The following is a 15,054-nucleotide window of genomic DNA, read 5'->3' as shown; positions in this document are numbered from 1 at the left end:
CTATTCAGCCGATACCGATCCCATACCACTGTTGAATTAATAAACTGTACATCTGTCAAGACTTTCATTTAATCATAATTTAATCATTATTTGTAGCTCTGAGTAATTTATTTAAAGGGATAGTTCAACATTTTGGCAAATTGGCCCATTGCCATAATCCCTATAGTCATAGCAGTAGGTTCGTTACCTTTAATTGTCGGTGCAAGCTATTTTTAGAACGGCGGAGCAGAGCCGTGAGCTGCTCAGAGCTACGGTACAGAGGCTAATGGGATTTCTTGGTGTCCCTCATCAAACTCATCAAATACACAATCCAACAACTCCAAAACGCTCTGGTGGACAAATTGTAACCTGCACATTCACCACGCTATGAGATAATAACAGAACGTTACAAAACAGAGCCATTTTCGAGGTAAATATAGAGACTGCTTGCTGAAAAACTGTCCCTGAAGGTAACACACATCAGCGGTTTTGCATGAATTTACCCCTAAAACAACTCTGTCTGGTAACGTTGTGTTATTATCTCATAGCGTGGTGAATGTGCAGGTCACAACTTGTCCACCAGAGCGTTTTGGAGTTGTTGGATTGTGTATTTGATGAGTTTGATGAGGGAAACCAAGAAATCCCATTAGCCTCCGTAGCGTAGCTCTGAGCAGCTTCAACATTACTTTGAACTGTTGCTCTGTGTTTGTTTTCTAGATTGAAGTGAACGTACAGCCTCATGGATCAGTCGCATTTTCTGATATCTGACCTAGCTGTTTAGTCAACATCTGGACAGATATCTGATCTTAATATCTCTGGTGCAGATCCGTCTGGAGAAGAAGATAAGAACTTACTAAGAACTCCCTAAAAACCAGGGAACCAATCACTAACAAGTTTTTTTTTTGCTGTTGTTGTTTTTTCTTAACACGATGACGACAGAGAAGTGACGTTCAAGCTTTTGTTAACATGGAACATGGCAGCCACCCAAGAGCAGCTGTAGCTTCGATTTTGAGAGACTGTAATAGTGATTTTCAGTAAAACGCAAACAAACCAGAATCAGAAGTCTTTCTTCTCAAGGACGCCGCCGCTCTTGTACCTACAGGGTCTCAACATCTGGATCGTTGCTCTGATTGGTTTGACCCATTTTGATCTATACATCCTCTAGAAGTCGGCTTGGAAACCACTGTAGGGAAATATGCCAGTATTTGATAATATTGCCATAATTCAATCCGTGACCTCTAATCTGTCTGATCTTTGTGGCTCAAGAGTTGGAGTCGTAAAAAACACAAACACACTGACGAAGGGACTTGTAGTTTTTTCCAGGATGAAGTTGCCAGTTCAATCTCCGACCGTCAGCCGTTATTGGTTGATTTGTTGTGACAGTGTTTTCACTACATACGCGTCTGAGTATGTTAAACCAATCAATGCCAATGGCTCTGCCAGAGAGGGAGTGGCCACAGGAAACCATGTCATGTCCACGCAGAGGCTTTCACAACCACCATTACTACTCATCCATTGTTCACAGTAAGTCTTACTAAAACTAATTGCAGCGATGATTAATTAGTGTTGTTGAAATGTCATGTGCTGGAATTTTTTTAATGGAGTTTCATGGTTAAATCCCAAAATTCTGACGAAGTGTTATTGCTTGGGACTAAATACGTCTTTCTGAGGGGAGTTTTCCTGATGAACGACCAGATTTGTTTTGACCCGGCCTTATCTGAGTGTGACAGCCGCCCCTCCACTGCGCTGGTGTTGGGAGGAAATACATTTAACTGGAAGAATTACCACCAGAATGGAGGCGCTGGCAAGACGCCACGGGCTCGACGCAATTTTGACGTCGGCCACAAAGAATCCGTGCCAATCTGAATCTGGGCCAATGGAGTCGCTCCGTCACAAAAATGACAAGGGCGTTATTATTGTGGGTAGCTGCACTGGTGTGTGTGTGTGTGTGTGTGAGAGAGAGTGAGAGGGGGAAATATGCTCTGAGTGAAAACAGAGGGATGAGACAGAGGACGTATTACAGCACAACATGCCACTGTGAGACGTCCACATGAAGCACAGAGAGTCTGAGACGCTGTGACCAGCTCAGGTCCTAGGTCAGTTTAATAAACCAGGAGGTGATCCATAACGCAACGTCTTCTGCCGTTTGCTCTGGTTTGAAGTCCGAGGCCAGACGGTGATGAGCCGTCCGTCTGTCAGAGCTCGATCTGTGCTGACCAGCTTCTATTTAAAATTCAACAGGCTTCAACAGGCTGCCACTTGTAGCTACTCCAACTGAGGGTGTTCGCAACGTGCACCATCGCTCTGATCCAGGACCATACAAGGAAATGTTCTAAAGTCAGTTGGGAAGAAATAAGTACTGACCAGATAATCATGACAACAAATGATCTGACAGGGAGTATAAAGTAACTAAAATCCAACAGTTAGGGCCCATGCTCTGCCAACTATGTACGTTTTTAGGGAGAGTGTTGGTACTGGTTAACAGCTGACTGGTCAATGACATGGTATGAATGCTGTTGGCTTGGGATTACATGGAACAGTCCAACATAGATAGGGTACAAAGTAGAAGTAAGTACTATATGATAGATGTACTCAGATTCAGTAAAAACAGGGATGACATTTTAAAGGGACATTGTGTAGGAATGACTCCCATCTAGCGTTGTGGTTGTAGATCACAAGCAACTCAATCGTATTTTTCATGCTGCATTCACCTGAAATTGGGCAGACAGCAGACGGACGACAGCCGCCGCACGTAACGGCACAAACAAGCCTCTATGTAAACAAGTGGTCCGTCAGCACGAGGCAAAACAATACACGTGACAATATGTTGTTATGGCGATGTTGTATTGTTTACCTGACCCACGTTTTACCGGCTTTCTCTCGACTTCTGTGACTAAAATGACATCTGGTTTGTTAGCGACGGCCATCTGCCCGACTGCAGGTGAATGCAGCATCAGTGTAACGCTCCATTCCTCCTCACTGCGTTACCGCGGTGACTTTTCACAGACGCCACCTCCACCTGAGCCGACAGCTCCGGTGTCTCCGCTGAGTTTCCGTGGTTTCCTACCGTCACGCTGCCACTGAACGTAAAAACATGGCGACACCACATGGCAGCAGCACCGAGCTTACCCGCTCCATGGAGATATGAATGATATGAACGGCTAATTCAGAGCTGAAAGGAACACTTCAGTTTGTTGATGGGGGGGATTACTGATTAATGAAAAACAGACTTTTGAACCAAATAGCATCACATTTTCCATTGTATGTACCGTCCCTGTTAAATAAACACTAAAATAAATAAAAATAAAATTAAATAAATCGGTCTCAGACAGTTCCAGAAAAGTTTGGATCCAGATGCGACTGATCTGAGCCAGGTCAGACACGTGAAGGTTGGAAAGCCGGCCGTCTGCAGGGAGCTTCACATTAATACAACAACTCATTTAAAAGCAGTGAAGTGAAGCAGTAAAGAGACTGAGGAGGAGCGGAAACATCAGCTGCGTCGTCTCTGGAGACGGCCTGAGAGGCTGAGTGGGCTGCATCTGAATTAATCTCTACAAATTATTTGTCAGTTCTGATTCCAACTGGATCTGTTAAAGAAAAAAAAAAGAGCGAGCCCTAAAGCTGACTGATCCAGGATCAGTGGGAAGAAGAAGAAGAAGAAGAAAGAAGAGGTAGGGTGGTCTGGTCTCTCTCCCTGTCGCCCTTAAGAGACTCTGATCAGTGGTTTAGAGAAGAGAAACTGAACTCATAGAGGAGACCGTCCAAGTCTGGTATGAAAAACTACAAACAGATATATTTAAAATACAATTCAAGTAATGTGAACATTACGTCCAAAGTCAGAGGTAGGGTACCTGTGTTCAGCTTCGGCTCAACAGCTCATTTATAACGTCAATGATCCAATCTGTGTAAAACGGCGTTTGTACGGCAGCCAAGCGGCGTCGGCCAGGGAGCCGCTTCATTACAGCTAAACAAATCATGAGTTTGACTCAAGCCGCTATTGATTGGGCCTGTCCGGTGGGGGGTGGAGGTGAGGTAAAATACTGTCTGGCATTAGCGGGCTAATTTAGGACGACCTGCTGATGTAGGGCTGAGGCCAGGTGATGGATAACACACATCAACTGTCAGACAGAGAGAACGGCGGCCCGTCTGGTTCACTGAGATGTTTTCTAATGCTGAGAGACGGTGGAGGTTTCCTGATCAACGCCGGAATGTTTCACTTATAGCTCCAGATGTTTGTGTTAAAGCTCCATACAGTAGAGAGGTAGATGTTAGTTTTAAAGCCCCAGTGTGTAACTTATTTGGCTTTTTATTAGCAAAAATCAAACATGTCTTTCATAAATACGTATTTCACTGAAGTGGAATCACACCTGCATACAAATGAAAGCTTTCTGGTACCTTAGAATGAGTTGTTACAAGTCGTTACAAATACATAAGTGGGCGACGCACCGAACCGAGGCGGCCATGTTGCATCGCCATTTTTTACGTTGAGTGGCAGCGTGACCGTAGGTAACCACGGAAACTCAGCGGAGCTGTCGGCTCGGGGAGAAAGTTTTCCCGGTAGCGCCTGTTAAAAATGTCACCACTGTGTAGTGTGAGGAAGGACGGAGGCACTGGTGTTGCATTCAGGTGCAGTCAGTCAGACGGCCGTCGGCAAATCAACAAAGACGGTAAAACGTGGGTCAGGTAAACAATACGACATCACCATGACAACATATTGTCAGGCTTGTATTGTTTTGCCTCGTGCTGGCGGACCACTTGTTTACATAGATGCTTGTTTATGCTGTCTGTTGTCTGTCTGACGTCTGCCCGATTTGGGGTGAATGCAACATCAAGAATACATTCAGATATGCAGCCGCACCGCTAGATGGGGGGAATTTCTACATATTATACCTTTAAAGCTCCATACAGTATAAAGGTAGATGTTTGTATTAAAGCTCCATACAGTATAAAGGTAGATGTCCATGTGTAGTGTGATTATAAAGCAGCTCTAGGTTCTTTAATACTGTGAAAGTATCAAAGCCTCAGTCCACAGAGAAATTTTGCAGGTTTGCAGGATTTGGTTTCTCCGAGTGTTTTACCCTTTTCTATTGGACCACAGTCAGCCAGTCAGAGGAGAGATTATCTCGACTGCTTGTTAATCATATTTGATCTCTGTAATTTCACAGGGTGACGCTGTTTAACATCAAACCACCCTGGCACCAGTCTACTACCAACTCCATCACTGCGTCTCTAAATTTCCAATATGTTTAATGCAAACCATCTGCTCAGCCAATTACTGTTGGGAACAGTGAAGTAAAGCCTAAAGAAGAAGCTGAAAGTGTAGTGGACGATTCTTTGTTTGTTTGTTTCCTACTTTGCTTCCTATCAGTTTGTTTCCTCCAAATGCATCAACCGTCTCCCTGCTACATGACGCATGGATGTGACACACACTCACTCACTCTCTCTCTGAACACACACACTGAGTTGTGCAAGTTGAGCTTCCTGTCCTCATGACAACACATGGCCTTCCCTCCCCCTCCCCTCTCTTCTCTCTCTAGGCTCAGAGGTCCAGACATGTGGAGCTGCTGACCTCCAGTGGTCTGGCTGCTCCACTGGTCCACCTCCTCACACTGTCACACACTGTGTCTCCCTGGTCGGCAAACACCACACACAGCTGTCTATCACACTGCAGGGTCCACACACACACACACTGAATAGCCACTAACGGAGGTCTCTTTTCTGGAGCCATGTGTGACTCTAAAGAGAATTCATTCACAACCATCGCTCATGTTTCCAGAGGTCCTGTCAATCACTCTGACAGACACTGAGACAAAGTTAAACCAGTTCACTGTTCACTATAAAATAACTTTCAGCTCTATTAAAGTGGAACTAAGCAGGATTTCTCCCATGGCTCTGCTACATTTTTACCTCAATTAAAAAGCTCCGGAGTAATAGTGATAGTTAACATGACTTGTGACTTGTTACAGTGAGAACGGTGGCTCTCTGTCTTCCACCTGGCGTCTCACGGCTGAAAACCAACCTTGCAACATCAGTGTAGTTACTCGGTCGCCGCCCCAGTGTCGCATCTCTCGTCTCGGCACACCGTGACACAAACGCGCTCCGTAACCCGTAATCTTTTGTTCATGACGGTTAAGACTACACAAACACACGCGCCGTAACATCGTATATGTTATGTAACGTTTTCCACCGCTCCATTTATTGATTTTTCGCCGGCTTCGTTGAAAACAAATGCACATGGGCGAGAGGAGCGTAACAGCGGAAAAGCCACCGGATTCGCATAGTTCTCCTTTAATCCACAATAAAAAAGAAAAAAAAAAGAAAAAGAAAAAAACTGGTCCAATGTGGGAATTTAACTCAACACCAACTGGAAACTGGGTCCAAACATTGTGGTTCTGAGCTGGTCTGACACCCACTGTGGCTCAGATGAGGAATCCAGACCTACTCCGACCTACACATCAATACTCTGATGTTCAGTGCTACAGGACCTTCTGATGTCGGACTCATACATTTGTTTTAAAAACAACTTCACACTATTCAGTCACAATCATGGCATGCAGCTGTGGTGGTGGGTTTTTAATAGTAGCTCCACAGATGAGGAAAAAATGATTATTGTTTTATTTGCATTATTATAAAACATATTTCATATCATATTCAAATCTAATCTAATCTCTAATCTTTTACACTAGTGCTGCTAATAGCGAGCTGTTTAGCTTCTGTTTGTGTGCTAGCATGTAGCTAGTGCTACAGAAATGGAAAAGGAAAAGACCCAGCTGTTGTAAATATCATTACTATTGGATTATTATTTTTTTAAGTAGTTTGTTTTACATTTGCAGTGGTTTTGTTGGGGGGTTTCCAAAAGCAGTTCTGGGCCAGAAGCTAATGCTATCCAAAGGGGGCAAGTTTCTGAACCTCTGCCCTATAGCGATTGATTTATCACCATGGGAACAAACTCCAGCCTGAGCTGCATATCAACAAGATGACGGACGAGACTTTACATTATTTTGTGGCCAATGTGAAATAAGCATTCATTAGCAACAGCTGATGAAATCCAAACATGCCAACCTTGCTAACAGCGTTTGTCCTGGTCCGTCCTGTGTATTGGGGACAGCTGGGTTCAGGGAGGTCGTCGTAGTGACGGAGGAAGTTTATGGTATAAAGGCGCCTTTCCTTCAGGCTGGTGCACATTTTAATGCTGCTCTGGTCGGTTTTGAAGAACATTTTTAATGCTGATCAGAGATGTTGGGCCACGTTCAGAATCCATGTAACAAAGATCAGAGTATCATCAATGCATTTCTAGTCAGGAAATACACTTAGAATATTAATATTCAAATATTAATAGAATATTAAAATATGTCTCTATTAGGGTTATAATTCTTTAAATAGGAACTGTGTAAGTCCGGTTGCTTTTCCTCTGTTTTGCTAACCCTCCTCTCGGCCATGTGCATTTTGTTTACAACAAAGCCGGCAAGAAATCAATCAATAGAGCGGTTATATATCATATTCAATGTTACAATGTGTATCTTTGTGTAGTCTTATCTGTCATAAACAAGAGATTACTGGTTACGACGTGCGTTTGTGTCGCAGTGCTGCAGAAACGAGAGCTGGGACACCGAGTCGGAGGCTCTGATCTTACAAGGTTGGTTTTCTGCCAAGAGACACTATGAGGAAGGCAGAGAGCCTCCATTCTCCCTGGAACAACTTACAAGTCATTTATTAGACCATCATAATTATTCCAAAGCTTGTTAATTAAGGTAAAAATGTAGCACAGTTAGGCTAAAAATCCTGCATAGTTCCTCTTTAAATACAAACATTTGGGAGGTTTCCTTTTTATAAAACGTGCCTGATATGACATAAAAACAGTTTTTCATGCTGGTCGGGTGGGGGTAGAAACCAATACGTCGTATATTGTATTGATATATGGACGCCGAAGTATCAATCTGAAAAAACTAAAAAGTTTATCTTATTATAAAAAATGACGTTATCAAAGTTTTCATTAGGAGAAACCATTTGCGGTTGAAGTAGGATTATAAAATGCAATATATCGCAGCATATTGCAATATTTTTCACATCACAATAATATCATATTGTTATAATATCGTGTCGCAGGGTGATTCCCACCTTCACCTGCTCACAGTTCAGACACAACATGACCACGGCACTTATACAGTCAGAAATAACCACCAACCACAACCAACTCATCAGCAGGAAACAGAAACCGGACCTCCACACTGGAAGACTTCCAACCAAACTGTCCATTTAGAAGTAACGTCCAGATAATAACACATTATGGTTAAAGAGGATTTGATGAATTCTGCAACCCACCACACACAACACACACATTTATATTCCTGCCAACAACTCACTTATTTACAGGAAGCACCTGAGAACAAACCAGAAAAACCTCAAAGTTCCTAAGCCATCCGTCATCGTTGTGTGTGTGTGTGTGTGTTTGCTTTTAACCTTGAATTAACTGACCCGAGAGGAGCCACTCACTTAAAACACAGCTTATAAAGCAAATATGGAAAAACCCCGCCTGCCAAGTCCGCTGCATTAAACGCTACAAGGTCTTCTTCATTATGGACCATGTCATTTCATATATTGGTTTTATATGTTGCTGTCGGAGCTCTGTGTCTGTGTGAGCAGCTTTTTAGCTATAAAACTGACAGTATTACAGCAAACTGGATAAAACTCACAGTAAAACTGAAACAGCTTGTTCAAGAGAGATAGACTGTGTCCAAGGAGGAGGTTGTAATGTGGATACTCCAACAATTGTAATGATGGGGCTGATAAAACGTGTTAAACCAGGCTGTCAAAACTCAAAACCGGCCATCATAAAATAAAACAATAAATAAATAAATAAAACCTGTGAGAGACGGACTCATTCGCCTGATTCACCGCTGGAAAAATAGGAAAATAAATCTTGTGAAGCTGGTATCTGGCTCTAATCCAACACCACTCCGTCCTCGTCCTCTTAGAAAAAAAAAAAAAGCATTTCCCAGAAGGCCGTCTGCCTCTCCTTCCTTCTGTCACCCTCTCACTCATCTGTGGCCAATCAAGGAGCAGTAACTGTCTCTGATTGGTCGCATTTTTCATCAGACAGGTTTCCGTGAAATCATAAAACTCCTTCTGAAAAAAAAAAAAAAGGCCCCATATTTGACCTCTGGCTCATGGCCATGACGACCGTTTAGGTTTGGAGCTCAGCTTTTATCTGTGTCTTTATTTGTCTGTGAAAAGGAACAACAGTGTTTTCAAAGCAAACTCAACAACTACCTTAGTGATGTCACGATTACAGATTTTCTTGGTACAATTATTGTCAGAGAAATAATCACGGTATTACGATTATCATGATTATTATGCATCAATACATTTCAAAACACTATGAATGTGTAAAATCAAATATAGTCAAAATATAATTACATCTAATCTCTTAATATAGGACCACTTATTAATCCGCCGGGGAAGTGAAATATTTAAGTCATTGGCCTAATTGCCATCTATACCAAATGTTTACATTTATTCTAATCATTTTTTTACAATAAAAATGACACTCAAACATTTAAATTCCTACCAATTCAGCGTTACTTTAGATAAATGGACCAGTATCTGTGCATTTACCTTTACTTTGGCGCACATCTGTTGATATGGTTCCAACATAATCTTTTTGGAAAGTGACGGTATTTAGGAATCTTTACGATCAATTGTGGCATTTAATACCGCTATTAATTGTGAAAACAAGTAATTGTGACATCCCTACTGTTTAGTTCAGTTTAGGATTTTAACAAAATTTCATTTATTTTACTAATTCTTAATTACCTTCTCTTGCTTTGAATCATTTTTCAATGTTTAATACTGAATTTTTAATTCATACAGTTTTACTATTTTATTCCCACTTTTTATTTATGTATTTTTTCATTTATTCTTAATCATTTTTGCGCTATTTTTTCTACTGTTTTTTATTCATTTTAAATTCTCATTATATTTCCTTTCTTCTTTTTATCTATTTTCCAGTATGTGTTTCATTATGTAAAGCACTTTGGGCTGCGTAACTCTGCATGATAAATTCTCCATGAATAAAGTTTGATTGATTGATTGATTGATTGACTGTCTAGTATGTGTTGAATAATGCTCTTCTATCATGTCGCCATGAACTCCACACACTTGGTCTGTAAAATCTGTGATCAGCTGATCCTCTCCTCCAGCTGTCAGACGATGGAAAAGGGGAAAATCTTTGCTTTTTATTTTTGCTGCTCTTCCTCCGTCTTCATGTCGCAGCTCAACTAGGTCAGATCAGGACCCCCCACTGCTCTATATGATCACTCACAACGTCATCTCACATAGTTTGGCCTACTTCATGGGGAAAACTACTGTAGGATCTGCTTTAGGCTCATGAATGAAAACCTTTTCCACTGGATGTTTTAGTGCAGCTCCTCTATTTCACTGATTTGATTCACGGTTTTTTTCTGGTCTTATTGTTGTGATTTGAGCTAAAAGTACACGTCCCTGTTCTGTCCAGTAATTTATCATCTCAATAATGCAGAAAAAATAAAACAGGTTCAATATCTGAGACAGAGACCGGAGCGTCTGACGTTTGGATAAAACGTGTGATTTATTTCAGCGTCTGTTCTCAGGAAATGATTGGGCAGTGGAGATGAGATCAGGTCGGTGTGGAGACGACGGCCTCGACAACTGTCACACACCTGAACATGTGGTATTGTTTTTATATGAGGACACATCTGCTCCTTCCCTTTGGATTATGCTACAGTCGTTTAAACTGTTGTGTTGTTCATTTTATTAAATTATTATGAAATACAGTAACACTGATGTTAAATTTACTTAATTTAGCATAAAGACTTGTATAACTTCCTATAATTAAACACTTAAAGACTGGCGGGTTCATCTTCCAGTATGTTCTGGCTTCCCTCCCTTCACAGCGTGTTTGTTATGGACTATTTCCAGTGATAGATTAACTCCGGTGTGTATTCTTGGCAGCCAGACTTGAGATATAATCAACAACTGTGGCATTACTAATTAATATATATTTATGTCCGTAAAATTAAGTAATGTGTAATAAAGTGAAATGATACAGGGAATAAGTATTGAACACATGAAGAAAATGAGAAGGTGCAAAAAGGTAAAGAAGAAAAGCCAGGAAAGCAGCTTGAGTTGCAAAATTCCAGGAATTTTCAAAATTGGAAACTTTCCATGGGAATTAACAGGAATATATGGGCATAAATTGGAATAAATCCGAAATTTACAAAATTGAAGGTTGGCCCTTAACAGGGAACTTAAATATAGTTGGGGAAAACATCCAGATTTACACTTGAATATCTATGCTATTCCTCAATCACATGCATGTTAAATGGGACTTTTTTGGAGGAAGGGGGGCTCCTGTCATTTAACATTTTGAATGGGACTTTTTGGGGGGTGGGGGGAGGGTAATATTTTACTCAACACTCATGTTTTTCAGTAAAAGATTTAAGAATTAAAACTTGATAAAGTTCTACTCACAAATAAATCTGTTGAAATGTCATGTTTTGTAATTGTATTATTTTGCTTAGATGTCTGCTTATGACAAAACAAAATATTTACATTTATGTTTGGATATAGTTTGTTTAAATTACCCCAAATGTCCAGTTAATTCCCATAATTCCCATGGAACGTTTCCAATTTGGAATATTTCCAAAATTCCCCAGCTTAACTTCCCATGGAAAGTTTCTGGAAATTTACTGGAAATATTCTGCCCTTTTGCAAAAGGTTTCTCATCTCCAAGGTGTCACACGAGGCGTCTCATGATGGGGAAAAGCAAAAAGTTGATGTTGCAGAACATCCTGATGCATCAGTGACAGTTACAGACGTGTCTGAATGCACCGTTTGATCCGTTAGTGCCGTTATCCAGAACTAAAAAGAACATGTCACCATAAACTGGCCACGACCAGTTCCTCCTCACAAGATTCAAGTCAAAAGAAAACTAAGAAGAGTCAAGGATCACTGACAGATAGATGTAGAGAGACCTGCAATTATGAGTAATGCATTTAACTGCTATGGCCTCTATGCTGCTCACCATGCAAGTCTATTGACGTGTTCAATACTTATTTTCCCCGCTGCATATCATCACAAGGCATCACAAAGGTCAGGTATGATAATAACAGAACAGTATCCAGCCTGGTTGAACCTGACCGCTCACCAGAAAATAGAATCACTTCTAGCCACAACACAACAACACAACACCTGCTGTAATCTCCTCTCTACTGAGTCATGGACACTGACACTGACAGATAGGCCTACTGATCAGTGATCAGTGACAGTGACACAGCAGGGCGGAGCAGGAGCTCATTCCTCAGAGCTGAGGCAACCGAGCCTGAACTCTAAACTCTGGGCGAGGAGTTCCCATCAGTCACCTGGCTGTGAGACACTGGACCAGGACCAGGACCTGGCCAGGTGTGGTCAGCTGGACCACTTCTACACATTTAAAGCATCATGTTGCTCCTGTTAAAAGCAGGACAGGTCAGATCCTCCACACATCGCACCTGTATGACTCAGAACAGCCGGAAACTCCCCCAGCTGTCAGGGCGTCAGTCAGCGTTAGCTCCGGCTAGTGGACTCGAACCTGTCCCGGTTGACGTTACACCACACACCGACCGCGGCTCGTCAGTCGTCACACACCTGAACCCCCTTCACTGTCCACGGACACTTCATATCAACACTTTACATAAAAGTTTGAGGCTATGCTAAGTTGCTAACGCTGTGTGGGCTCAGGTAAACAAAGCTGGTGAGCTAGCAGTAAGCTAAAGCTAGCACATTAGCCCCCCCAAATACAAACTTACAGTAATAAGCCACGACCGGGTCCCGTTTCTCGTGCTCCTGAGCGGTCCGGAGGTGGTGCTGGATGGGTTTGAACTGCGCCGGCAGAGCCATGTCTGTTACAGCCCGGTCCGGAGACGAAAACACATGAATGGAAGTGAAGAAGAGGCTCCTTGTTGTTGTTAGCTCAGAGTGTCTGCTTCACTTCCGCGGTTGTAGCCAATGGGAGCGGCCGCTTACTCGGGACAGGTGACGTCACGAGCTGCTCTGCCTCTCCTCCTCTGGATCATTGAAGTTTTTTGTTGTTGTTGCTGCTGTTTTTGATCAAACTAACGATAACGTGACTGTTTTTTTAATAATGAAAAAAATAATAAATAAACGTTATATATTTTTGTGGTATTTTACTCTATATAATTTTTTTTGTCACAAATAAAAACTCCTTAAATCTGGAATTGACTTTTGATGGAGCTTCAATCACAAATAAAGTCAAAGAAATGTATAGTAGGATTGCAATTACTGACTATTTTCATAACTTTTCATGAATGTCAAATAGTATATTATATATATATTGTTAAAATGCTGATTATTACATTTGGTAACACTTTATAATAACTACACATTAAGCATTAGTTAAGCATTAATAAATACTGAATTCTTCATATACAGTATAATGCATACTCATTAGTATGTAGTTTATAAATACAGTTAGGGCTTATCAGTGAATTATTATGAATTCAGTATTTCATGTTTAACTAATGCTTAAAGTACTTATTATAAAGTGTAACCTTATATTGTTATTGACACAGTGGATGAGTCTTAATCTGATGTTCAAAAAAAGTGACAGTTTTGAAATTTCTGTCATTAAATTGAAAATAATTAAACTTAAAGGACAAACTGCTAATATTTGTAATTAATGTATTTTTATTCATTCATCATTAACGGGATGATTTAAAAAAAATATATATTAGACATAAAATAAAGCACATTTCTTAGATATATATCATCAAAGGAACAATGTAATGATAGAAAAATTGAGAGTGACTGCTTTGCAAGGGAAAAAAAAGTGTTGCCAAACACTGTCAAGGCAGTAATCCACAACACATCATGTGACTGACATTAAAGAAAACAAGCTTTGCATCAGTCGCTTGTTACAGAGGTGGAGTTTGGATCACTTCCGACTAGACGCATTGCAAAAGCTCCACCTAGGATTTTTGGTCTGAAGCCAGCGAGTCTCCAAATCGAGTTTGCAGTCGGGGACACGAGCCAAAACATATTCGCAATAAACAAAATGAAGGCATGCTGCTGCACGAAGGAAATCAAAACGAACGCTACAAATTGAACAAAACTGCATTTCCAAGAAAGTGGGTGGGCCTGGCGCGGTGAGTCCATCTGTTTTGTTTAAGAGAGTTTATGGCTCATGCTGAAACTGAGAGCTCTGATCATGTTGTGGTGGAGTGAACCTCTGACCTGAGACGCTCAACAAAGACGCGACTATAACAGCTCCACGTTCTCAGGGCTTTCTGTAAAAGCCCTGTCATGTTTTGACTCTGCTGAAGGGCCTCGCTTCTCGGCGTCTTGGTGGAAAACTTTGTTGTATGTTTTTATGTGGTTCGATTAAGTCCACGCTGCACGGCTCCTAGTGAACCATGCACTGGAAACAAAAGTCAAATGAGGTTTGGAAAGCAGGAAGCAGCTGCGGTTAAAAGACTTTTGGGTTTGGAGTTTTTGTGAGAATCCATCGGCCTTAATGGAGAGATGAGAAATTCCAGTGGAAGCCCACCCACTTCCTTGGTGATTCATGTTTGCACTCCTTGGCTCTGAGTCCAGCAGACCACTATACCAGACCTCCTTCTGTTGATGGAGACAGTGGAGCTGAGCTTGTGTTGGCCGCACCCTCCCAGATGCTATATAGGCTACTGTAGATACAGACACAGAGAGAGAGAGTTTGGATCCAGATGTTTGGTTTCAGAAGAGACATATTAAAGGGATAGTTCACCCAAAATTGAAATTTCTCATTATCTACTCACCTTCATGTTGACTAAGGACTGGGAGAAGTTTCAGAGTCCTCTTGCTTTCGATTTAACCTCCTTTGAAAAAAAAAAAAAAAAAAAGAGTCCTCTGTGAGTTACAGGGGGTCTCGGCGTAGCAGTGCATGTCCATATAACGGTTGCAAATGGATACCAACTGTCTTCGTAACAAAAAGACACACCAAAAAACATCCAAATACCTCCATGCTGCTCGTATGTAATGTCCGTCTTGTACTGAAGCCCCGAA

General features: G+C 41.4%; 1 protein-coding gene across 1 annotated transcript in view; it reads right to left on the bottom strand.

Moving 5' to 3' along the window:
- vta1 (vesicle (multivesicular body) trafficking 1) overlaps nt 1-12,981 on the bottom strand; it is an 81,056-nt gene extending 68,075 nt beyond the window's left edge. The window contains exon 1 of the mRNA XM_084000903.1: nt 12,804-12,981. Coding sequence (XP_083857029.1) covers nt 12,804-12,894 — 91 coding nt within the window. The 5' untranslated portion in view covers nt 12,895-12,981. The remainder of the gene's footprint in view (nt 1-12,803) is intronic.
- Nucleotides 12,982-15,054: the final 2,073 nt, after the last annotated feature.

This window comes from Trachurus trachurus, assembly GCF_905171665.1.
Source record: "Trachurus trachurus genome assembly, chromosome: 24".
NCBI classification, from domain to species: Eukaryota; Metazoa; Chordata; class Actinopteri; order Carangiformes; family Carangidae; genus Trachurus; species Trachurus trachurus.
The sequence above is the reverse complement of the archived record's forward strand: the minus strand, read 5'-3'. Positions and strand labels throughout refer to the sequence as shown.